The sequence below is a fragment of the Danaus plexippus genome (assembly GCF_018135715.1).
Source record: "Danaus plexippus chromosome 13 unlocalized genomic scaffold, MEX_DaPlex mxdp_15, whole genome shotgun sequence".
Taxonomy (NCBI): domain Eukaryota; kingdom Metazoa; phylum Arthropoda; class Insecta; order Lepidoptera; family Nymphalidae; genus Danaus; species Danaus plexippus.
The window spans coordinates 239,489-265,012 of record NW_026869849.1 but is presented as its reverse complement, the minus strand read 5'-3'; the positions used below and the strand labels follow the sequence as shown (position 1 = coordinate 265,012).

Sequence of the window (25,524 nt, the reverse complement as noted above, 5' to 3'; positions counted from 1 at the left end):
TTTTATATTATAGAAAAAATGAACTCGTGTATGTACAAACAAATATTTTTTTGAAATTTCCGTTCAATAATTACGTTTATTGTTTATGGCAAGAGTAATCGCCTGTCATATTAAATGTCACGAGTGGATTGATATTTTTCTAATACAAACCTATTATTTCTAAACACATTGTGATGTATAATTTTACCATAAAAGTAAGTGGTAAAAATGTGTCTTAAATAAATAAAGTGAAAATTGTGAAGACACAATGGATGGTGGTGATAGGATTCTTGTGGCCGCTGGTCTAACTGCGGCAGTGGTGGTTGGAGCATTCGTTTTATGGGGTCCCGGAGGAGCTCCCAAAGTTCGAAAGCGCCGAGGACAGATCGCTGGACTTCAGAATTTAGGAAGAACTTGCTTTCTAAATACATTATTGCAAGCACTGGCTGCCTGTCCTACTTTCATAGACTGGCTAAAAAAATACGCGAAGGCCGATGGACATAACAGTATGATTACTACTCTCTACACTGTAATTGAAGGTACAGAAATTCATTACACACAAAAAATTTATAAAAAAAGAATCTAGAGAAGATACTTCTCAACCATCTGCCATATTAGTATCAATTCAGATTAAATTAAGTAGTTGAAAACACATTCAAAGAGAAAATACTAAAAGAATTTTTTTTATACTAAAAATTATTATATTAAGGTACTGCATTTAAGAAATGTCCATGCTGGTAACCATAATTTTAACCTTATAAATGTAACCAAAAAAAAAACATCAAAAAGACAAACAGTTGACTTACTTCATTAATTATGTGTATTTAGATCTATAATAGAAGTTAAACTATTATCATAGTTCAAATAAGATGTTTTTGTTGTACAAACTCCATTCTATAGCAAGAGAAAATAGCAATCACATCACACTCGGAATGTATAGTGGTGGAGACTTTCACTTCAAGTTGAAGATGATAAGTTATGAGTGTCACTGTATTTGCATTAACAAACAGCATCCAATGTATGTAGAGAAACAAAAAGTAAAGAAATTTTACAAAACAATGAAAATAAATCTGTAAATAATCATATTCAAATCTGAGAAATCCAATGGCAAATGAGCTTTTTTTAAAATACAGGTATTGAAATACAAATACAATAAAAATAATATAATAACTTGCATGTTTATACTACATACTTTAAATTAAGATTCTTGTAAAAGTGAATTTTTTAAATTTTTTGTGATTGTGTTTTTGATAGATATGACTCAAACGGTACCTTCATAAAAGAATCTGTATGACAGTGGAATCATTTCCAAGGTGTAACTTACTACATATAAATGTATGTTATATGTATTTTTACATCAGTGGTGAATGGTACCCACGAGTCCGCCCGCGGGACCCCTGTCTGTCCTCTGGGAGTGCTGCAGTCACTGCGTGCGGCCGGCTGGGTGGTGCCAGCCGACCAGCAAGATGCTCATGAGCTGTTACATGTTCTGTTATCTTGCATTGAAGAGGAAACAACCGCTATGTCTAAGAAGGTAAAGGTTTGAATCCATAAGAATGAATAATCTAAAAGTAAAACATTCTTTTGATATAGTTATTCCTCATTGATTCTGGTATTCATAAAAATGTTCAATAAAGTATTTATTTCTTGATTTAATTTATTACTATCCTAGCTATTTTATGTAACTTTTTCCACTTCAATTATGGCTTGGGCTTTAAAGAGAAACTTACAATGTGAGCTAAAAAATGCTGTGGTTACCAATTATTCATTTGTGTTGTGTGACACTAATAATAACATTGCCCTGAGACTATTCATAGGAACTTCTCAGAATTTCCAGAAAAAATTGTCAAAAGTTATATTAAATCCATTGAATAGAAATCTTACACACTTCCATACGGACGTACAAACATTGACCTCTATATATCAGTTTAATAATTATTATAAGAGAGTCTTTGTGAGTGACTAATTCACTCTCAACAGTTATAAAATGATATAGCATAAATGGCACCAAAACTTGCAAAGATCACAAGAAACTAGACCGCTCTATAAGAATGGTGATCAGTGACATCAGTGAGGGAGGATCATTTCAGTTGAGTTGAGTGAGACAGACAATGTTGTATGTCGAAGATATAACGCCAACGCGATGTCTCACTTAATAGTATTAATAAAGTCAATCAACATAGATATTAATATAAATTTGATAATTCTTCAGCCTGGCTGTCTCTCTGATGCGCTGGGTCTGGGCGGTGGTCGCGCGTGGTCCGCACTGGCGTCCCCGGCGTCCCCGCCTGCGGCGCCCCTTTCCCTGAGGGACGACGGAGCCCCGCCCCGGCCCGCCCGCCCGGCCTCCGCCGCCCCTGGCGGGGAACCCGACCTTCAAGACCCAGGTCCATCTCATATTACTAACAACGCGCGATCATAACAACGCGCGACGTCCTCTGAGTGATTATTGATGTTATCTGTGACTATTCCATTTGACACTTCCTAATTGTATCGTCGTGTTTCCTCGGTCAGACCCGTGCGATCCTCCGGCCGCCTGTGTAAGGGTGTGTCTCGGTCGTTCTGTCACCTCAGCTCGGTGGGTCGTCGCTGGGCGGCGGCGCCCGCCCGCCCCGCGCCGCAGCCCCCCACCCGTGGGACCCTCGCCACCCGCACGCATTGCACCGTGTGCTCCACTAAGGTGCCCTCACACTCGGACTAAACTTCGATGCCTGTAACTCTAGCACCCCATGGATCCGTATATCATGTTACGTGTGTATGTTCCAGAGCCCCGTGAGGTACGACAAGTTCGACAGTATATCTCTGTCGATGGCCAACGCCAGCACCGGCCTGACCGGCGGCTTCAGCTTATCCGGTGTGTACACCTGTGCGTGTTGTTGGTCGTCATCGTGTGGTTTATGATCTCACGTGTGTGTGTGTGTGTGTGTCAGGTCTGCTGAGAGCGTTCACGGCCCCGGAGATGGTGTCGGGCGTGAGGTGTGACAAGTGCTGCCCGGGAGGCGAGGAACGGGGAGCCGTGTCGCCCGCCACACAACACGCCTACACCAAGCACATACGGACGGTCGGCTTCGGGAAGGTAACGTGCTCTAGACGAGGGTCGTGGATATACTTATTACACACCAGCTGGTGACGGTCAATTACTCATTTCCATGTTATTTACCTGCCAAAGTTCTATCAAACTCAGTCCAGCCTCTGTAGAGATTAGTCTGGAGAAACAGACAGACAGTTGGATTTTTATATCTTATTATAATGTATATATCCATATGCGTTTAGTAAAAAACTAACTATAAATATCGTTGGCTGTAGTATACGTACATATGTAAACTGTGTTATTGATCATCCCGTGCCCCCAGCTGCCGCCGTGCCTGGTGCTGCAGGTGGCGCGGGTGGAGTGGCGCTGCGGGGCTCCGGCCAAGCGAGCCGACCACGTGGCCTTCCCGGAGACGCTGCCCATGGCGCCCTACACCACCGCGCCCAAACCGCAAGTAAGGCCGCCCGTATGAGTTGTACAAGGCAGTCGTGTAAAGTGTACAGGCTGCCGTGTACCGTCCGTGTACCGTTGGTGACTGTGTGCAGCCGGAGCTGTCGTCCCTGATGAGCGAGGGTCGCCTCCGCGGCGGGCTGTCCGTGCTGAACGCGACGAGCCCCCGGCCGACGACCGAGCCCTGTACCGCCTGTGTGCGGTGGTAGTGCACGTGGGAGGACCTCGCAGCGGACACTTCGCCACGTACAGGAGGGGGAACGGCTTCGAGAGCAAACGGTCGGTGAACATCTTATATACTTTAATTTTAAGTTGTTAATATTTTTTAACTAGCGATCCCGTAGCGTTGTAAATTTAATGTCTGTGTACACTTTTAGCTTGGATAACACAGTCTAAGGGTATGACGTAAACCTAGATTCAATATGGCGGCTACCCGAAAAGGCGGACTGAATATTTTAAACACTCGTATACTCGTGGTATCAAAATAGAATGCTTGTTTAGGACTACGAGAAAACTTTTAAAAGCAAAATAATATTTATAATAATTGTGACACACGACTACAATTCGACTTGTGACATAAGCAGAGTATTAATTTGTTTGACATCGGGTTATGCGGGATCATAGTATATATAATATTCGGTTCATAGGCGTGTACAGTATTCGTTGCAAGTGTACGGTGACTTTGCTCGTTCCCAGGTGGTGGTACACATCTGACACGTTGGTGCACGAGGTGTCTTTGGCGGAGGTGCTCCGCTGCTCGGCCTACATGCTGTTCTACGAGCGACTGGCGCCGCCGCCGCCGCCTCTCACCACGCACTTCTAACACACCAGAGCTGAGAGATTCGTTTGTCTCGACACTTGACTACCACACTAGATGTATCCACACGCTTGGTGTATCAACAGATAGATAAAACATTTACTTACCTGTAATGTTTATTTGTTTAAGTTGAGAAGATTACAGAGCACTACTGAAGTAGATCAGACCGTACACAGTCATAGGACGGTTCCTCTGTTTACAATCCTTAGGGTTGTGCGATGCGTACTATTAGTGATAGATATTCACATGAATGACGTCATCACCGTTATTATATATTACATAAAGTTTGTACATATGTCCTGGAGATATATAACGAAGGTGTATATAGGATATCACTTGAAAATTGTTTCTAAATGTTACAGTACCTTTTAGGAATCTTCAGCTGCTTCATAGAGTTGCAGATGTTTTGTCTAAACTCTTCACGCAGCCTTATGTTCCATTTGAAGAACAAATTTTATTAAAAATTCTTCTCTTAACCATATTTTGAAATTGTCTTAATAGTGCACCACATACATTGAATTACTCGTTAATGAGAATAAAAGCTATTGAGGAGTCAAAAGAGGTGAGGAAGAGGTGTTGTGATTAGTCTAGTTAATATAACAGTTAAATTTATTTATAAATTTTACTTGAAACATTGCTGTGCTCAAAATTTTATTATTATATTAGTAAATTGAATAATAAAAATATATATTTTCTATTGAAGCATAATCTGAATTGTCTTCTTTAAAGTCACTGAAAGTTTCTCATAAAATATTAAGAGATAAAAGCTTGACTTAATTATAAAGGAACGTTGCCATATGATGAAGAGGCTGCTTAGAGGGATAGGTGGGACCGAGGTGGTGACCGTGCGCCGGTAGCTTTATAGATATATATATGACATTGTGTTTGATGTAAACACTTTATGGTCCGGTTATTGGATTTTGAATACCAAAATGTTATACAAAATTGATAAAGTTAATCGATTACGGGTATGATGCATATTAGGTTCACTATTGTATGTTTTCTATTCAATAGTTATTTTTAATTATGATCGAATTCTGCTGTAGTTTTTACTAAACATATTCAATACTATACAAGCAAGAAATAATGCTCTGATAATAAATAAAAATTTATACTTATTCTATTTTAATGTGTCATATTTTAAAATAATAGTGTCCACACCAATATTCGTGCATTTTGTAAGTAACCTTTTCGGAAAAGATTGAGTTAGGTCTTTAGCAATCATGAAATGCTACAACACAATTAAAATATTAACAACAAATACTGAAATGTCACTTAACCAAAAATATTTTTTATTATTAGTTTAATATTAATTATGTAGTTTTCAGTACTTCTGGTACAGTTGAGTATTGTTCGTTAAAGTGTAGCTGGAACACATGTGACTTCTTCTGTGGTTAACTTCAACAAATACATGTGTGTTATGTATTTTGGTTTCTATATGTGAGCGTGAATGACTTCCAATAAACTCGTGTCAATGTAGATAGTTTGAAACATTACATGTAATTATTTAAAATAAATATTTAAGAATATATCGTTTTATTTCAAAAGAACATCATTCATATTACATGGTGTGATTTCTATTACACAATGTTAAAAAATATATAATGGTATGAGGCGGCCAAACAGTTGAAACAGTTGAATGATGATACAACATGTATTAAGATTATTTACTTATAATAATGTTGGTAAACAGGTCAAATAATTGTGGTCGATGAACAATTTTTCCGAATACCCATGAGTAAACTGAATTTAATATCACATAGCATCATTTGGTTCTTAACATCTTTTTATAAAATCCTTGTTACTCGGTGTTATGACATACTGTCAATGAGAGAGGCTCGCATGGTAGAAGTGATGGCTGTTGGTTTAGCATCGTTCAGTTTGAACACACTTTCAATCACTGATATCTCAGTTGAAGTGGTGTCCATGCCACAGAAGGCACACCAGTCGTTGACCACTAGGCCGGCTGCGACTACGTCACTGCCACGATTCACTGTTCCGGCAACCAGAGGTACTTGTAATAAGGAAGATAACTCATCTTGATCCTGTATAGTTGTCTTGGGGTGCACCAACCCACCCCTGTTGCTGAGAGCGGTATATGATCCTACCAAAACATTGCCAGCTACTGTTTGCCTAAAAACTTCCACATCCAGTGTGTCAGCGAGAATTTCCTCCGTGTCTTTGTCGAGGTCTGGGTGAACTAGTGCGACATAATCATTGCAAGCAATAACATTACCGAGAGCACTCAGACGTTCCTCGACTCTTTGTACTTTAACGTTGTCCGGCAAGCTGTTGCGTATATGTTGTAATTCTGTGTCTGTAGTTGATGCTGGAACCAGCAATCCGTTCTTGTTCGCTACTGTCATACGACCGATAATTCTGCAACCGGCAATACTAATGTGTACTACTGGAATTGTGTCTGCCAATTCAGCTTCAAACACGCTGTAAAAATTCTCAGACCCGCCGATTGCGACAAGGCAATATGAATTTGTAAGTTTACTGAAAACTCCCACCTCGTTATTGTTTTCGAATTGGACACGTAACGCCATTATTTTATTTTTCGTATAACAATACCTTTTTCTTTGAAACTATTTCACAAGTTATTTTAATCTTCACGTGGGGAGGGAAAACACGATCAATGGAGATTTGACTCTTTCCGCTGTCAGTATGATAAAGTCATTTCATATTTGTTAATTTGTCAATGTCCCATAGCAGTTATTACTACCAATTGCGCAATCGGCTACGTTCATATTAACAAAAACTCATGTAAAGTCAAATAAAAAAATATAATTAGACGATAAAATTTGCTGTCTAAAATGTAACCTTGTCAATTATAACCGACGCACAAATAATGTTATTTTTATATTCATATTGATCGTGTTGATAAAAATGCTTAATTTTGACAAAATGTCACCAAATTACTTATAAAATGAATAAATTGGTTAAATTTAATTATTATATAGAATCTAATGAAGTGCCTACATTTCCATGTGATACCGTTCAAAACCTAAGGCAAGCTGTTTTAGCACCGGTGGTTTATAAACCAAATATTCAGCAGGCCTTAAAACGGATAAATTTTAAATTTCATAGAACCTGTAGCTTTTCCAATTTAGTTCGGGTAATTTAAGTAATTCAATATCATATAATAATATTGTGAAGAACGTACGTAAATGCAGTTTTACACCATTTTCAGGAATGTAATGTGGCGGAGGGACAAACTTTATTAATTTTTTGGGGACCGAGGAATTCTGACAGCAGGATAACAATAAGTATGTCAGCTTCTAGCTGCTCGTCCCTTCATATGTCTGTAAGTTTAAATGATAATAGATATATTCCATTTTGGATAATCTTAGCATAGTTCTTAAATTTCGTGTAAGAAAACATGGTACAAATTGTGTATGATTTAACATTCTGGTGTAATTTTAGAATAACGGCAACACACAAAGGGAAAGAGATCTGCGATCAACAGCTCAGCAAACAGAAATAAGTTGTCGTTATTCACCCGGCATTGGTTCACCAGGTTCACTTGATTATTAACATAAATATGTACATAATTAGTGGAGATTAGGTACAGAGGACGGATATCAATGTCGGAAGGTAAAATAAAGGTAAAAATATTAATTGCAGTAAATATAACGGATAGTGAAGAACAACGTCAACTGCGAGCCTGCATCGCTGACTCTCTTACCTTCTCCTCGCCAGCCTCGTCTTTACTGCAACCAAACAGACGCTCTGTCTCTATACTTGGTTCCGTTTGTGCACTATTGCTCAATAAACAGGTTCGTAAATAGAAAACTGTAAGATGGCTTGAATTTTCAATTAAGGTACCAATATACTGATTTTGTTGCAAAAACGTTAGGTTTTTTTTTTAAGAACGAGGCCTTGGCAAAGATTATCATTCAATATGTATGATATAAAAACAAAATGCTATTATTCATTCATTCAAACGAGTGCAGTGGCGTCAGCTAATATATCGAACCGACGATAATTCATGAAAGACAAAGTGTATTAGTCTTAATAAAATTTATGTCCATGACGACTGTTATAAAAATTTTCAGCTTCAAATAACGGCCAAAAGTAGGGGTTGCGAAGTAATTAAAAAACCAGCAATGAATGTCATAAATATGTAGGTATATATTCTCAAGAGATATGTTTATATCCAACATTTAAAGAGATCTAAGACTTTCGCGAGTTTTATTCATTTAAATGAAACTAATATTTTTCGGATATACTACGCGTGATTTAACTTTTACTAAGCACGCGTAGTATGTCCCAAAAATAATATTGGTTCATTTAAACCAACATTTAAAAATTGATTTACAACATTACCAAGCTTAAATACAGGATTAAAACTTAAAACTTTTGCTGAAGTTATTAAATTTCGAGGAATGTCTGTTGCATTACTACGTTTAAATAAATAATTCGTTTAATACCAGTTATGCACGCGCGGCACTACTTTGAAAGATTATTGGTGCTTATAGAGGGTTGTCTATACGAGTCCATTGCTACGCTTGAACGGCCTTCGATAAGATGTTCAAGCGTTTTGAGAATTTTGGGATGATAGGGCTTAGCTGTGGTCAAGTTACTGCAGCTCGAACATGGGCTGGCTCGACTGCGGAAGTACCACCCTCTCACAGAAGATCGGCGTGAAGTAGCCTTCAATGGCTGCGTTTCGTCCGATAAGTGAGAGAGTTGGCTGCCCTTTTCCATTTCAAACCCTTTCCTACCTTTTCCTCCCCAACTTCCCCAATCAAGGCAACACATACGCAAAACGATGTTGCGGATGTCCATGGGCGACGGTACTACCTCCATAAGGCAGGCCGTTTGCTCGGTTGCCCACTTTAGCATAAAAAAAATAATTTTTAATGTTAAAAATAACATCTTAATCCTCGATGTCCCGTTTTAGAGATTTCCTTAGACAACGAGCTTGGTTTTCATGTTGTTATCACGTCAATTAACTTTTTATAAGATGTTCGAAGATATGAGTGACAGTAGCCGTACAATAAAAATGCACTATGCAATAAAAATAATTCCTGATTGTACACTTTGCTTTTTCAAGTAATACTTATAACATATCGGCTATCTATTAAATACTTGTTAATCTCGACAAGCTAAAATTCAATGTATGTTTTTAAATTTATTGTTATATAGGCTCGGAGGTAGAAGAAACAAAAAAAGTGACACTTTCTTTCTTGATGAGTCTTCATCTGAGTTATTTTTTTCGAGGATTGTCTATTTAATGCGAATATTTTAAGGGATCGGGACCCAAGGAGTTGAGCGAGTCAGGCAGTCGTTCGGACAATATTTGTCGCATCTGCTTCGGTGGAGCGTCGGGTGAAAGGCTGGTGAAGCCGTGCTCGTGCCGCGGGACCATCGCCGCCGTGCACCGCTCGTGCCTGGAGCGCTGGCTGCTGCAGGCCGCCACCTCCTACTGCGAGCTGTGTCGACACCACTACGTCGTCACGAGGAGCCACAAGTTAGTGAAGACAGTTAAAGATACTCGAGTCTTAACACTCTATACGGTTTTCTGCCACTTTACTGAATTATAGCGCATGATCTTATTCAAAAATATTATCAGGCATCAAGTTGTATCGTGTCGGTCGAGCGGTGGGCAGTATGTAGTATTGTGTAGCGGTGATGTTGGCAGATGGTCGTGGGCGCGGTCGGTGATGGAGTGGGCGCGCTCGGGACGCGGCGCCGCCCTGGCCGCGGACGCGTGGCGCGGAGCGGCGCTGGGTGCAGCCTCGGTGCTGGGGACGGCCCGCGCGCTGCACGCCTGTGACGCCGCGCTGCAGGCCGGGGCACGCCGCGGAGGCGCCGCCGCCCTCGCCGCCAACCTCTTCTCCTCACTGCTTATCGGTATCATTGGTGAGATGTCATCGTTTGAGAGTCCGAATTAGTAGAGAGAATTGATTTTTAGATGACATCATACATAAAACTACGTTCTCTCTCTCTACTTTGGACTTCAGATATTGAGCCGATGTTTTCAATTAGCTGTAATTACAAATGATAGTTTGCGATCGAATTCACACCTCGATTTTGTAGTGAAATTAAATTTATTTTGTATTATTTGTTGTCAAAAATGAAACTTTCGGCAAAATTTCGGTCTCGTGGTCATGGTTACTGGCAAAGTAATAATAGAATAATATACATCGTTCAGGCGCTCTCAACGGTCTGTTGACGACGTGGATGCTACTAAAGATCCAGGAGCACCAGATGTCGTGGCGAGCGTGGCGGGACAGCACCCTGCACGTACATGTGGCGCTGGAGGACGCCACGTCGGAAGACACGGCCTCCCAGGAGACCGTTGTGGCAGATGGCGGCAGACTGAGGTCGGACAGGGGACAGAGGCTGGGAGAAGAGAGAGACCTCACTGCGGACATGGCGACCAACATAACAGACCCCTTCATGGTGGCTCTGCCCTTCACGTTACCGGATCCCTGAAGCTGCTCCCTACAGACAGACATCGATGTCCAAATACGTTATTGATATCAGAAGAACACCCCACATCCAAGATGTCTCTCGCGTTTGTGTATTTCGTGATATCGACTGTAGCCTTAATTCTACTGCTGCTGATGTCAGTGGCGATACTGCGGCTGAGACAGACCTCTATATGCTAAGCGAATGACGAAAAAATGGACACGATTGATATGAAATAAAATTCCAATAAAATGTTAATTATTTTTATTGCAATATATCCATATAAATTAATATTTTATATTATCGGTTACATAAAAGTCAGCGGACAATTATTGGAAGCGGTTAAATGTCACATTTTAAAAGGGTTAGATACATAATAGTGAAGTGAGCTCGGCTGTACACTGGGCGACACGGGCATACGACTCGCTTATGTAGACGAATAAGTGGAGGCGATCCCCGCTCAGTACAGTGTCGTTAGTGTTAGACGATCGAACCATACAAAAATACAATATCGGACTATACTCTACGACGTATATTTAATCGTTAGTCAATCTTACTCGCTAGTATAAAAAATCACATACATCTTGAGATTAAATAAATAGGAGGGCTGTATACGAGACAGCGTTCGGAGAAACGAGCTGAGCGGACGCGGATAAACATCTAGAAACATAAACACAAACTAACAATAACAACAGGCGCTCTTTGGACAATTCACCAGACATCTGTGACCAAGACCTTCGGCTACCACCTCCCGGCCACGGAGGCCGACACGACACCGCGACACACGCTCGGATGGTGTCGAGACACGGGACACCGCGCGGGTGTATGGTGAGGGTGGTGTGGGGTCGTGTGGGGTCCGTCTCCGAGCGACGGCGATCAGCGCTCGTCCTTGAACCGCCGGTAGATGGACTGCACATACGTGAAGACGCACTTCCAGTCCGGCTTCCGCATGGCGACCATGTCGTCCACGTCCAGGAGAGGGTAGATGCCCGCCTTCTCACTGGAACACGTTACGACGCTCGTCTTACATACACATACATGACGGAATCCACAAGATATTGATCTAAATAATGATTGTCGCAAGATTTAATTGTCGTTCATTTGAGAACGTGTGGCACACGGGTAAAGTACTTTTACGCTTTAAAATATGTTCTTCAGTTAGACACTTTGAGGTTAAAATTAATAGTGTTTTGATTAAGGTGTTTGTGATTATGAATTACTCTGCAATTTTGAAGGCGAGCGTGAAGTTGTGTCGGCGGGAGTCGGCCGAGAGCGAGGAGTAGTCGAAGGCGTCCGGCAGGAAGTGATGAAGCAGCGCGCAGAAAGCCAGCCCGTCCGACCAGCTCGTAGAGAAGTTCTCCAGCTTCACATTCTGATACCAACCATCATCGATCAATTACATAAGAACATGACACATGTTTTTGTATTCCTAACATAAGAATACAATATTTATGAAGAACACAATATATGTTGTCTTCTTAGAGTCATTCGTTTTCCTCTTTTTAAGACGTATTTCAAAAATAATTTTGTTAGGAACACATCAAAGAAACTTTGTTAACTAGCTTGACCTTCAATTCAAGTTGAAGTCGTTTTTGAAACAGATTTCACAAACAGATCATGCAATTTAGTTACACAATAAACTTTTCAATTAAGTTATTATTGTTGTCGATATTCTTCATGTTTTTGTTTCAGCTTCGGTTGCTTATAAATATTAATATTAAAGTCAAAAAACATTTCCACCGTACTCTGTTAGTTATTTTTATATTGATTATAACATCAGCCATCGGTCTTCCTCCCGGTGCTTCCATGGCTTATGTCGTAAGTTTTTTAGGCGACGTATTGGACCAAAGTAATACGATTTGGTGATACAATACATATATATAATATATTCGAGCATATATACAGAGTATAGCAAGCGTCAAATAAGCGTGGAGTGTATGAGTGGCGAGGGCGTCTGCGTGGTGTGAGCGTCGTGTGAGGAGTGGGCTCCTGGACGTGAATGTACTCTGAAGACCCGCAAGCCCCCCGGCTGTGGTTATATCCTCTGGACCCAACGAAAATCACCGCGTAGAGTGACAACCCCCGGAACGTATTTGGATCGTTTTAGTGGTCAGGGTGAAGATAGAGGGGGTGAAGGGGGTACGGAAGGGCGGGGTGTGGGGGTCGAGATCTTGGGGGGGCTGTGCGGAGTGAGCGGTACCTCGTAATCCCGGGTCTTGTCGCGACACCACTGCAGCAAACGTTCTTTTATAGTGACGGCGCTGGCTTGCAGCGCGGGGTCCGTGAACTTGAAGTAAGGCTGCGACGGAGAGCCCGGGCTCTGCGGACTCTTGGGCGAGCTACAATGGGGCCTCAGGTTAGTGTTCCGGAGTTTGCCTCGCCGCCCGACCACGGATTAACGATATTAGAGCCAGTGCGCTCACAATGGGCTGTGCTGTTAACATTGCCGCGTGATATGGACACTGTACACCGGGTGTGTGACTTGGAATATGTTCTGTGATGATAAGAGCTCGCGGAGTTGTAAGACACGGGTCTAAAGAGAGCCTTGACGTAGTGATAATATGAACGTTATAATTAAACATTCAAAGATCGAAAAGGTACAGTAAACAATGTTCAGACTCATTCATAATATAAGGGAACTGTTATCGAAGATCAGTTTTCACATTAAAATAACTCCGTGAGCGCTTACTGAAGCGATGCCATGATGCCGCTAATTTATAATGAGCCAACTAATATATTTGATATTAAATGTTTTTTACCTATTCCATAATGTATCCATAGCTTTGGGAGCTAAAATAAATAAATACGTGGCATTAAATATATAAATTGAAGCAGATTATATGTATCTGTAGTCTCCTCCTTGTTGAGTACTGACGAAATATTCGAGTGTTGGTTGAGAATAGTGTTGTGAGAGTTAACACGGTAGAAGTATTTTGTGTAAATATTTATAATCTAGGATAGGAATGTAAATTCATGTCTGTAGGTGTGCGAGTAACTATCTGTTTCACTTACTTGGGGGAGTTAGTAGAGTTTTGTTTCTCGAGCTGACGGAACTTGGCGAACGGCGACACGGGTTTGGGCGCCGGTCGGGTCATGCTCTCGATAACTGGAGGGACGATTGATACGATTCGTGTAAATAAACATCAACCTTATAAACCATCTATTTCAAAGTAACAACCAAGATTAATATATTACATTAGTAGAGGGAACACTCTGTTTTTTTTCTAACAGACTATACCTTTGGAATTTTTAGTGGTTGTGCTGCTAACAGTTTTCTCGAAAGAGTTTTTCCTAACGCTTGATGTTGTTATGGTCGTCACTTCCTCTTCCTCTGTAGAATTAAAGATAAATATTATTATTTTTGTTTTTTAAAATTATATTGTTTTTAATATTCGGAACACTAAATTTGGAACACTTGAAAACAACAGCCAGACAATACAAATAATACTTATAAGCTATTAGTCAAAATAAAACTGTTAACGGGATTCGGTGAAATGAATCTTATGTTACAATATGTACATCGACGTGAGTGTGACCAAAGGGGGCGCGGAGGGTTGGGGTTGGGGTTGAGGAGCGAGGGGCGAGGGGCATGCGACGCGTCACAAGCGGCAGGCAGCCCACACACACACGACTCACGCGCGTCTCGCTCGTCTCCGTCCTATCATTGGAATGTGCATGCGCTACGCGAGCGCCGACACGAGGTCCTCGAATGCGTCGTCCGCGTTGCTTTCGTCGAGGAATTGCAGCTCCGATACAGCCGGCATCGTGCGACTGCGGCCTAGAGCGAACGACTGCTGCTGAGAGGACCGAGTGGTACGAGCGCGTACCGGAGAAGCCTGTGATCCGCTCGTGCGGCTAGAGGACTGTCTGTCCGACTGTTTTGAGAAATACGCCTCAACTGTTCTCTTCTTATCCGGAAGTTCCTCGCATGGGATACCTCCTTCGAAAAGCTTTGGGACTGCTAAGAGGTGCATCGATTTGGTTCGTGCTACTACTCTCTTGGGAGATATCATCTTGTCGGAATCGCCGAAGCGGTGCCAAGAACCCGATCGAGCTAGAGCGGATCCTGGACTCGAGCCACGACTTCCCGGCGAATCACTAGAAAATACCGATTCACGTGAGGCCGCAAGCGCGGGGCTGCGCAACCCGGCAGGGGATCGAGGGTACCCGTCGTGATCAGATGCATTGGATGGACGGGGCGACAAAGAGGCGTGCGGGGGGGATAGCCCGGGGCGGATTGACTGTGGTGCCACCAGTCGTACCTGACTTCGTGATCCTTCTTGTTTTTTCTTTTCGATCTGAGTGATGACATTGTTTTTGGGCGAAGTAAGTTTGTCGAGGACACCTCTCAAATTGTCCGCCGCCCCTTCAGAGTGTCTTGTACGAACCCCGGTGGTAATAGTTGCAGTACCTCGGATGGGGCCGCGCATTACGCGAGTCACAACGCAGTCATGCTCTGTCGTTGTCTCATCTTTCAATGTGGTATCCCCATTTTGATGTTCTTGAGGAACTTTTTTTTTGGAAGGACTAGCGGAAGTCATTCTTGTTCCCGGTGGCGTGTTACATTCAAAAGTATTTTTTTCGTTCATAACAACATCAGGGAGGTAATCTACTTTATGGGCTTTAGCTTTTTCAATATCAGGAGTCTGTTGAAGAGGTACAAATGTAGCCGGTACATTTTGTGGCGTATAGTCAACTATTGTATAAGCGGATTGTGCAGGAGGTGGAGGAGGTTTATGAAGAGGAACGTCGCGGCTTTCATTAACTGCATCTCGGCGATGTTTTTCACGAATTTGCCTTTCGTAAAATTCAATTTGAAGTTGTTGAGCGTCTAATTTTGGTGAGTAAGGTTCTGGACTAAATATACTTTTTGGTTCACCTAGTTTTTTAATTAGTTCAGGGGCAGCCAGGTTATTCTGGCTGGGTATAGGTTTAATAGGGTAATTAAGGGCCTGTGGACGTACGTGAGTCGGAGGCGAGGGCTGAAATCCGTATCCATATATTTTTGGTTGAATGACGGTTTGTAATTGATTTTCTTTTTCAAATTGAGGCGTATGGGATGCATTTATTTTTTTGGTTTTATCAACATCATGTGATAAGAACGAGTTAGAAGCACTTAATCCAGGACTCAGCGGATTTGAAACGACCGGGTACGCGGGTGGGTATTCAATTGATGGAGATACTGGAATACTTGAAGAGGGAGGACTCCACACGTTTGGGACAACAGATATTGGAGAGGTAATTTTTTGTGGTGGTTTGAATGCAGACATTGGAGCGTGTGAAAATTGATTTACCGGTATAGGTTTTGCAACGAAAGGTTTTTGAACTACGCTTTGTTTATTTTGTAGTGGAGCTGTTTGTGCTAATGATGACTGTGCAAACATCTGCGGACCATTTTGTTGAGACCGAAGAGAATCTCTACGCTGTGATGTCCAAGGTGGCTTGACTATTTCTGGAGTAACGTCTGCTAAAAATTTTCGCGGTCGCGGATTAGATGTAGCAGAGTTTTCATTTGCAGCTTTCCAAAACTGTTTTGCTGTGGAAGCACTTGAAGCTCTAATATTTTCATCTCGATCTCGATTTTCAAAAGCATTTTTGATATTACCAAATCGGTTGCTCCAATTTGCTTGACCCGTGCCTGGACTGCGGTTCATATTTTCGTTTTTTTGCATAAATGCTAAAAACTTTCTGTCATTTTCTGTTTGAGGTTGGAACTCTGGGACTTTTGGACCTAGGCTTGGTATATTTTCATCGTCTTCCCTATCGTATTTATACCCACCCAGTGGTCTTCCTATATCTATAGTATTAGCACGTTTCATACGAATACGTTTGCTGGTATTATTAGAAAAACGATGGAGGGGTTTTGCCAAATCATCAGTAGGTTGTGGTGCCGCAAAATTATAACCCGGTGGAGGTGGCCTATAGAAGGAGGCATGTTTAGATTCCTCTTCTGTTTTTGAATGTATTGTCACTGTAGGCCGGTTTAGAGGAGCCCGTCGTATTGGAGCTTCCTTCTGCAAATTGCCATTAAATTTCTGGGCAATCGCCGCTATACTACTTTTAGTTTCAGAATGCCACCTCTCAGCTGGACTCTTAGGGGGTTCAGGTTTAACATCCGCTATAGAATGTCTGAAAAAGTCTGGTTTTCGATTATTTGGTACTCGTCTTTCAACTATATTTGCATCTCTATTGACTTTAGGAACTGAATGGATACTAGCATGTTGCGGAACTTGAAGGGATTTTTGTCGCTCTTCACTAGCATTATGAAAAGTTATATCTTCATCTATGCTTTTTTTTCTTTCCGGAGTAGATGGATTTTCTTCACTAGTGGACCTCGAGGTCATCGAAGGTGTATTAGGAGTTTGAGGATTAATAGATTCGGGTAGGAGTTGATCTCTATCTACAATTCGTCGGGCTTCCTCGAGTTCCTCTCGAGTTACGCCGACCGTGTGTCTCGATGTTCGACTGCGTCGGCGGGTCTTGCGTTTACAACCGTCCAGTCGGTCTGCGGCATCGAGTGCTTCCTCGAGCCTATCTGCGAGTGTAAGGAGAGCCCGCGCTTGAGGGTGGTCGTTAGGAGGGGCGAGTGCGACCCGCAGGCGTTGTAAGGAGCGCCTGACATCAGCTACAACGTCGTGGGAGGCCGCCCCCAGACCTGCCAATAGTCGTTGACCGCCGCCTTGAAGCAGCCCCTGCAGCAGCGGCAGGAGAAGGGACTCACCGCGTTCACCGGATTGCTCCTCCGTCTCCGTGGACTCGCCGGCGGCTGCCAAAGCTTCCGTCACCGCACTTGCACATGCTGAAACAATATATATATACATATATTAAGAAACTTCTTTCCATGTAACATATAATAATATTCGTAGTTGACTATGGGACAGTTCATTACCTTCCTGTTCGGCCATCAGTGTACGAATACGGGCACGAAGCCGGCGACGCTGTTCGTAGTCAGTGCTCTCCTCCAACTGGAATAGGTTTACAGTTAAACAATTCTCAATCTTATTATTTTAATTGATTTAGAATCAAAAATTGTATCTAAACTTCATGAATATGAAGTTCCTGTTCTAAGCGACGCGACGTGGTAACACACAGTAAGGTTAAATATTTTTAAATATAATAAAGTGTAATATCAAAAATGTATAAAACAAATTTGTTAAATATTATAAGACTTAAGGAGAAATAAGTTCTAAAACTTTGTATTTCTTTTTAGCATATCAAGACAACAAAACATGAATTATACTAAATGTTTGCCTGCTCAAATCTTTTTCTTTACAGTCAATTTATCGTTATTATTTTAATTTTAATTTATGAAAGTCATTCAGATCTTACAAAACATGTAAATAAGAATAATTAAAAGCTGAAAGCCAATTGCAAAATGATAATAAACTTCAAGAACGTCCTCTTTACTTCGCGTAGGAAAGTGAGTTTTGTTGTCAGTTTCCTCGTCAACTGATAACTGACCAACAAAGCCTCAGACCGTCTGAGAGCCCCGTGGCCGCCGTCAGTCCAGCCTCGGCATACTCCGCTCTCTAAATTGTTCATTTGCGTTCGCTAAAATTACTGCACTAGAGCTCTTTCAACGACTTTCCTTTTTCAACAAACTTCGCTTGGAAATTTCGTTCATTACAAATGGCCTAACACCGTCATGTATTTAGAAGTTTTAATATTTTAAAGTACTCAGTTAATACCCATTAAAAACAAATGACTTGTTCACTAACATCTTACGTAACTAAAATAAAAATTATTTGAGTAAAACACTTTCATTTCCTTAAATATCTTATTCATATGTATATGGCCACTTCGAAAATGTATCGTCACTGAACTCACACACACACACACAGCCAGGTTTCTCTGCCTGAGTCAGCTGGTAATGAGTGTGCGATGATCTTTCAATATTTAGTTGCCGTAACTGTGATAGTTTTGTAAGCGATGATTAACATAGTGTTGAGAGGCTCGATGTGCGTACCTTTCAAGTATTCTCATATTATTCAAGAGATAGTAAACCACAACCTAACTGTACTCAGCAAACATTTCTTCATATTTCGAACCAAATATTTGCCTGCGCTCGTTCTAGTTACATTCCGGCCATGGTGTTTTAGAAGACTCGAGATAAATCAAAATAAGAATAAGAATATATGTTTCTCAGTCGACAAGTTTTGTTGTCTGATTAAACTACCGTATGTACGTCGTGCTTAAAAAGTTTCTCTAAAACGAAAATGAATATTTAAACACTTTATCAAATCCATGTACCATTCACATAGTTTTTAGCTACATGTACATAAAACACATAGTCATATGTTACAGAAATTACTAAACGTGTAAATTTGAATTCTACTTTGTTCCCTGTTTTTTTGCGTTCTGTCGGATTACGATAACAAAATTATATATATAAAATTATAAATAGGAAAGTGTAAAGTTCAGTCTAAACAAAGTTAAATTTTATGCGAGTTTTGTTATAAAAAATATTCGCATAACAAAACACATTTTTATAAAATGAATGACATACATGACAGCAATTTTCATTCTTGTTTCTTTCTTTCGTTCATTAAATGCTATAGACGTGTCTATTTGAAGGAGGATTTCTATAAACAAACATACACATGTATAACATAATATAAGCGCTGAAACAGATCACTCACAAGTTTCTTGAGTACACGCTCGTCCCAGCACTGATCGATGTCAAACTCCTCGTTGAGTCGACTGCTGGTCACCTTACCGCCACTACTCTGAACAGTCTCCTGGTGACAAACAAAATTATATTCCCCATTAAAAAAATAAATCAAAATATTTATTATCAGAAGATTGTTATTACAGTCTAGGACAAACATTGGTTTTCAAATTAAGAAGACATTTTCTTTAAAATCTTCAAAGGAAAAGATTTTGATGTACAATTATTATTATTATTAACTAATCATTATTATTATACTTTTTTGTATTTTTTTTTCAATATGAGAAGATGGCTGGCAATAAGCTAGCACCTGGGTTCCCCTCATTAAAAATATAAAATCCCATGTTCCTGACCACACCACAATACCTCAAGGTACAGTTACGGCATTCGGCTGTCATCCAGAGCGGCGCGATAGAAAATTGAGAAATTGTTGGCGGTAAATGACAAATGGGCAAGGTCAACTGACAGACTTTTCTCTTGTGTGCCCATGACCACTGTTGTTTAAAGTAATATAAACGTCGGGAAAATGTAACTATCATAATAAAAACCGCGTGGTATATCTCGAAAACTTAGTTTCATTTCAGTAATTTTAATGCAAATTCTTATTTTCTTGATGTTGATCAGGTATTCCGTATTATTGTTGATTCTTATAGATTCTCTTCTATCTTATTTAAAATTTTGCGTGGAGTTCTTTTAGTTTAACTTATTTATGTTTCTAGAACGAAATATTTAACTTCCCTAATTATATTATAGTCCAGACATCTTAACTAGAAACGTCAGTGACCGTCAAGCAAAATTATCTGAAGACGTTACGAGTGAGTTAATGTCTCATAAAGGGAGGTTTGTATAGCGCTGAATAATTTTCATTATCACTTGCAGAAAGCACTCAACAGTTGTATTAACACGATTTTTTTGATTATTATTAGAAAATAAAGACCTTGAGTCTGTTCGACGTTGACCTCAAAACTGACAGATATATTTCAACAACTGATTTTTTTAGAGTCAATCATAACGAGCTTTTAACGCATACAAATACACTGAAGAAGCGGACGAGCGTTCGCTAATGAACCATCCCGCAAATAACAATAAGACGGGTGCTGAGAAATTATCAATAAAATATGATCTTGGTCTTGAAACCAAAACCGAAGCTAACAAACAAATGTCTTACACAAGTTTTGTCAGAAAAGTGTTAAGAATGATGCAATAATAAAAATATATAAAACGGTATTAGGCCATTAAATAATGTTAGTCCGTGAAAATTTCCAACATTCGAACATTGTTGGTGGGCGGCGGGCGGCGGGCGGCGGGCGGGCGGAGCTCAGTAATAACAACACGAATATAACACCTCATCCAGCCTTGAAGCAGATTTACTACGAAATTACTAGGTTTATAATAAAGATCTTTTTAAAGATGCACATGAAAGAGATGTGGTAAGACGAATCTTATATTTAAACTTCTATGCGTAAACATACATTAAGACCATTTAATATTTTAAACGATAATAGATAATAGTCTTTTACTTTTCGTTCATTTATATGTCTTTTAACATAAGTATCTCTAACTAATTCCATTTTCGTGTTTTCTGTTCTAAATAAAAAATACAATATCGTGTAAAGTGTCCATTGATTGCTCTCCGTTAACGACCCAAATAAATGACCTACTGCTATGAATTCGGTCACAACACCTTCACACATAAACAGCTAATAACTTCACAAATAGAAATGGATATCGAAGGAACCAGTTATTAATTTTTATCGATCATGCTGCAGTAAGAACAGTCGCACGGCGGACAAAAAGTAGACATGCCTTTTTAATTTTAATTAACATTAAAATTAAGCATAATGAATGAAGATCGGCAAGAAACAAGTATCTTACAAAATAAAAAACTCTATTTTAAGATCGATGAGAAGTCTCATTGCAATGACATTTAGTTTTACTACATTCCCATGCAAAGGCCGTTCTGACTTTACATGACATTTCTCGGGATCATCAGACACGTCGCAACAAAACGAGACAAGACGAGACCAGTGACCAGCCCCGCATCTTGAGCGGACGAGGACTACTTTTTGTCTTCTATATATCGGCACTCACTTGTAGTTTAAATAATAAAACGTATACAATTTCCAAACGATGCGCATACCACACATTCTGTCGAAGGATGTCTTTTATACAAAAGAATGTCAATGAGAACTAAGGTTAATTGGCTGGAATGAATAGACTTATAATCTGAACCGTTACAGTTTTCAAGACGTTTGAATGTTCAAATGTAATACAAGTTAATATGGTTCGGATTTTATCTGTAAATTGAAATGAGTTCTGCTCCTGTCAATGAGAGATTTCTGTGAGTTTAAATATAGTTCAAAACTCGAAGAAGCGACGATCAGGAAACACAAAGATGAGTTTAGGATCCACGTAGAAGATCAGTGGGCCAAATTTTTGGCAGGTCACCGAGCGGCATCGACCGGACAGCTAAAAATAACAGTACAATGCGTTCGCGCATTAACATTAGATGTTAGATCGGGAGATGATGCGTTTTGACGTGCGGGAGCTTTGAAAATCTTTTATAAAGACTCACTGCTCTAGACGCTAGAGTTACGAAACTGTATCTTGTTCGTACATTGATTTATTAAGGACAAATAAAAGTCGGTGCACAGGAAGAGGTGTTGAATTAGGTGACGGCAGGTGGACTATAAACAAAGGGTACGGGAACGGCGGCTTGGACGACGGCCAGATGGGCCAGAGACTAATAGTACCGTTAGCCATTTCTCTGATGATAACGTAATCTTAAATGATGACCCAATAAACTACAAAACATATCTGATTCAACACTAAATACGTTTAAAATATTCTACCATGATAAAATTTACAATAGAATTTCAAATGTAAGCTGTAGTTTCTTATAAATGATGTTCAGAACTCCGCACCTACAGTCTGTACTACAGTTATCATTCGCTTTGTATTGAACATTGCTTTGTAATTACGATGTAAATGTTTGTTCATTTAAGTGAAGCTAACATTTTTCGGATTACTACGCGTATTTTATTGTTTTTAAAAACTACATGCTCTCGACGTTTCGGTTACTTTGCAGCAACCGTGACTACGGACAGACGAGACGTGTTTGTTCATTTGTCGGAGCCGGTAACGGATCACGTCCACGGCCAGTGCTCCGCAGTCCGAAGTGCTCGGTATGTTAATGCACATTTACAGATAAACCGACGATCTGATTCTATAATGGTCATGAATACCATCAGAAAAATGCACACGTTAGAAAGCACAGAAAAAAGAAACCTAGTTTTCTGAAAGCCTTAGCTCATCATCTGGTAAAACGGCATTTTTGTTTAATTTCAGATATGATTCGATGAAGAGAGAGTTGACAATACATTATATAGACTTTAGAAAATGTAGTTCAGCATTTTTGTACATGATGGACAACGTCGAGAGAAACGCCGAAAAAATATTACTGCAGATACATCATAAAATGTCTTCCCAATACTTACAGCTGATCATTAATGTCTTGTGAAGAGACAAGGACCACGGGCAACTTTATAACCGACTTATTTGATTTTATATAAATTATACAGGTTAGTATTATTAGATAACTGACCAGTAGTAATTCATTTTAACTTGATTTAATTTTACTTCATAATAAGGATGAGGTCGCTGAAGAGTCACCAACAGAGGAACCACAGATTATTGTGAACAATTCTGAGTAAGTTCAAGAAGTGTCAAAGTCATCGCCGCTTCATCCATTAATTGATCTTTCGTTTAATATTTTTTGTTTTTCAATAATTGTCATTTAATTAATCAATCTATTCAACGATTTTAAAAAGATAATCGAAGATAGTAATATATTTATATTAATTAAAGCAAAAACGCCTAATTAACAACATTCACTTAGAAGTAACACTCATTTATAACACGTTATTTGACATTTAAATTTAATAATTAGTGGCACATCGTAAGCCCGTCTTATTATTTTACGATAACATTTATTTATGATGCTCAGTAATTAATCATTGTATCAAAACTGAGGCGACATTAAAGTAACATGACATTAGAATTATGTCAGCGATTTGGCAACTAAGAAGAATACGATTCATCACAATTGGGTTTTATATAAACGAACGGAAAATAAAATAGCGTTCAGAAGCAGAAGATGTGGTTCAGATAGAGGGAAATGGAATCACATTAGATGGCAGAGTGATTAAATGGGTCGAGTTGTGAAGTGTTGATTGATAGAGAAAAAATTGTGACGAGAGACATCAACTGCACGTTCTAATGACTGACTTTATTTACTATTAACGTTATTTCGCTCTTCACGCGTAGTTACATTATTGATTGAACAATGATAATAACGCTTGACTTGATGCAGCCAGTGTTTGTGAGCTTTATTTGTCTCATAATAATGTATCTCGAAGGGATCACAACCTTGGCCCTCGGGAGACGCGCACCTCCTAAATCGGAAAGGAAGACGCTTAGGTCGTTAGCTCGAGTTGCGCACGCGTCTTGGCACCAAACCAAACTTGGGGATGTGTCGGATTGGAACGTACGTTAGGATATACGTTATAAGCCATTTAAGAGAAAAGTGAAATTACAAACATTTTGACAACCCAAACGACACAAGAGATTATTATAAAAATCGCGCGAAAATAATTAATAGATTTTACTTTTGTATCTCGTTAGTATGTAGGCTTGTCACGAATCAGTTGGTTTTGTGTTCCAATTCGTGAAAAAAATGTAAATTTTAGCGGTACTTTTTGTAATGATATGTTTTTAATGAATATTTGTTTATGTACATATTACTTTTTTTGTTCTATAGGATCACCAGTATGTATAGGGTAATGCGAACACATCCTGAGTCGTCTCTTTCTTTCATTTCCGGATATGTTATATACGACCTGTGGCTGAGTGCGGCGCGGTCGTCGGCTGTCCCCTGTGACGTCACGGTCATATATTTCTGGCAGTGGTTAGAACAAAAGCACATGATGATTTGCTTTTATTTAAAATGGCGTCGCAATAAAAAAATAAACAATCTATTTTTAACATACATAAATACGAAGACGATTTAGATAATTGCGAAATTATAACTTCAATTTTTCAATTTTATCTTTTTAGCACAAGTTCGACAAACGTACGTTTGAAAAATTTATAATTAAACGGGCCTAATATTTATGTTATTTAAGATAAAATTTGATGACTAAGAGTTTGCAAGATCGATAATATTAATTAATTAAAAGTTGCCTAATAATTTCCAGGCCGAATCTACTTGGCAGTTGCCACACAGTTTGGTCGCATATTCGACGTAAATTTTAGGACCTATTTTTATTTTCATTTGTAGAATACATAGCGGAATACATTTGAATTAGTATAGTTTGAATGAAATCTCGAAGAGCAAATCTGTAAATTGTTTTTTTCTATGGTTTACCAGTTCGTGGTGACATCTCTTATTTATTTTTACACAAACTTTAACTGTGAACATTTAACAGTAACACTGATTATGAATATAAGTTCTATACAAGTTTACTCCGCGGCTTGTCTCTCTCCACATAATATTCGACACAGCAAACATTACTTATTTCACTGTATGTTTATCTTTATTACCGACTCTATATTTCTTGTAAAAATCTGGTAATAAAGAACTGTTTGCTTGCCTGTTATTTTATTTCTGCTGACGGATGTATAACCAATAAATATATATTGAATCCTCGTCACTATCACATTTATAGCTCGTGTGGTATTTTCTTGTTCCGTAGTTCGTTCATTCTGACAGTTATCAGAACATTTAAGATTATTGTTTCGTGTATGTTTTTAATATTTTTTGTTGGAAACTTTTACCTTAATAGTTAATACTGTCAGTTTTCATGTGCTAGATTGCGAGTGCTAGATAAGTCGATTGAACAAACTCATACTAAAGGTAACTATATATTTTTAACCACCATGTTAGCTTATTTACAATATATTCTGGTATAATTTTAATTTTTATTTTCTCATCCTTTTTCCCTAGTTCTTTTACCCTCGCCGCCTCCACTCCTAAAGTAATTCCTCATCTCAAACCCTTTCATTAAAGTACGTACTTTGTTCGCGATCGGTTCAAGTAATGTATAATTTTCCAGTTACTGTAAATAACTTCTAAATATGACATAATTCAATCTTTAATGT

General features: G+C 39.5%; 4 protein-coding genes and 1 long non-coding RNA gene across 10 annotated transcripts in view; 3 read left to right on the top strand and 2 right to left on the bottom strand.

Annotated features, from left to right (window-relative positions):
• Positions 1-25: 25 nt before the first annotated feature.
• LOC116770000 (ubiquitin carboxyl-terminal hydrolase 30 homolog) lies at positions 26-5,806 on the top strand. Its single transcript, XM_061527902.1, is given in 9 exon segments — positions 26-518; positions 1,341-1,513; positions 2,192-2,375; positions 2,496-2,659; positions 2,746-2,833; positions 2,910-3,055; positions 3,333-3,482; positions 3,579-3,739; positions 4,157-5,806. Coding segments are annotated over 9 exon segments (1,464 nt in total). The 5' UTR covers positions 26-247; the 3' UTR covers positions 4,284-5,806.
• On the bottom strand, positions 5,797-6,967 carry LOC116770002 (eukaryotic translation initiation factor 6). The gene has a single exon (XM_032661317.2). It carries the CDS (start codon positions 6,824-6,826, stop codon positions 6,089-6,091), a length of 738 nt encoding a protein of 245 aa, XP_032517208.1. The 5' UTR covers positions 6,827-6,967; the 3' UTR covers positions 5,797-6,088.
• A 117-nt stretch (positions 6,968-7,084) lies between these two features.
• On the top strand, positions 7,085-11,253 carry LOC116770001 (uncharacterized). Of its 2 annotated transcripts, none has more exons than XM_061527900.1 (7): positions 7,085-7,395; positions 7,471-7,584; positions 7,704-7,797; positions 7,905-8,056; positions 9,533-9,753; positions 9,925-10,136; positions 10,438-11,253. In XM_061527900.1, the coding sequence occupies exons 1-7, from the start codon at positions 7,207-7,209 to the stop codon at positions 10,719-10,721; spliced, it is 1,266 nt and encodes a 421-aa protein (XP_061383884.1). In that variant the 5' UTR covers positions 7,085-7,206; the 3' UTR covers positions 10,722-11,253. The 2 variants fall into 2 exon arrangements, with proteins under 2 accessions (XP_061383884.1, XP_061383882.1); XM_061527898.1 differs by having other exon boundaries at positions 9,925-10,145.
• Positions 10,947-25,524, bottom strand: part of LOC116769997 (uncharacterized) — a 42,797-nt gene continuing 28,219 nt past the window's right edge. For 2 of the 5 annotated variants that reach the window (XM_032661309.2, XM_032661310.2), the window contains 8 exons: positions 19,337-19,435; positions 17,587-17,662; positions 17,419-17,496; positions 13,936-14,028; positions 13,710-13,803; positions 12,898-13,036; positions 11,918-12,069; positions 10,947-11,697 (listed from right to left, as the gene is read on the bottom strand). In XM_032661309.2, coding sequence (XP_032517200.2) covers positions 11,574-11,697; positions 11,918-12,069; positions 12,898-13,036; positions 13,710-13,803; positions 13,936-14,028; positions 17,419-17,496; positions 17,587-17,662; positions 19,337-19,435 — 855 coding nt within the window. In that variant the 3' untranslated portion in view covers positions 10,947-11,573. Of the gene's footprint in view, positions 11,698-11,917; positions 12,070-12,897; positions 13,037-13,456; positions 13,488-13,709; positions 13,804-13,935; positions 14,029-17,418; positions 17,497-17,586; positions 17,663-19,336; positions 19,436-25,524 lie in introns of those variants that run through there. The other 3 variants (XM_032661311.2, XM_032661312.2, XM_032661313.2) reach the window with 3 other exon arrangements.
• On the top strand, positions 21,868-25,071 carry LOC133320222 (uncharacterized). Its single transcript, XR_009753660.1, has 4 exons — positions 21,868-22,550; positions 22,714-22,946; positions 23,016-23,074; positions 24,185-25,071. It is a non-coding gene; the product is annotated as an uncharacterized LOC133320222 (long non-coding RNA).

What these genes read in the sequence shown, in the direction of transcription:
- LOC116770001 (XM_061527898.1), top strand. Translation starts at nt 7,207, where the DNA reads ATGAATAAATTGGTTAAATTTAATTATTATATAGAATCTAATGAAGTG. An exon ending in CACTATTGCTCAATAAACAG is followed by an intron (nt 8,057 to 9,532) that starts GTTCGTAAATAG and finishes GAATATTTTAAG; the next exon opens with GGATCGGGACCCAAGGAGTT. An exon ending in GTCGTCACGAGGAGCCACAA is followed by an intron (nt 9,754 to 9,924) that starts GTTAGTGAAGAC and finishes TGATGTTGGCAG; the next exon opens with ATGGTCGTGGGCGCGGTCGG.
- LOC116770002 (XM_032661317.2), bottom strand. Translation starts at nt 6,826, where the DNA reads ATGGCGTTACGTGTCCAATTCGAAAACAATAACGAGGTGGGAGTTTTC.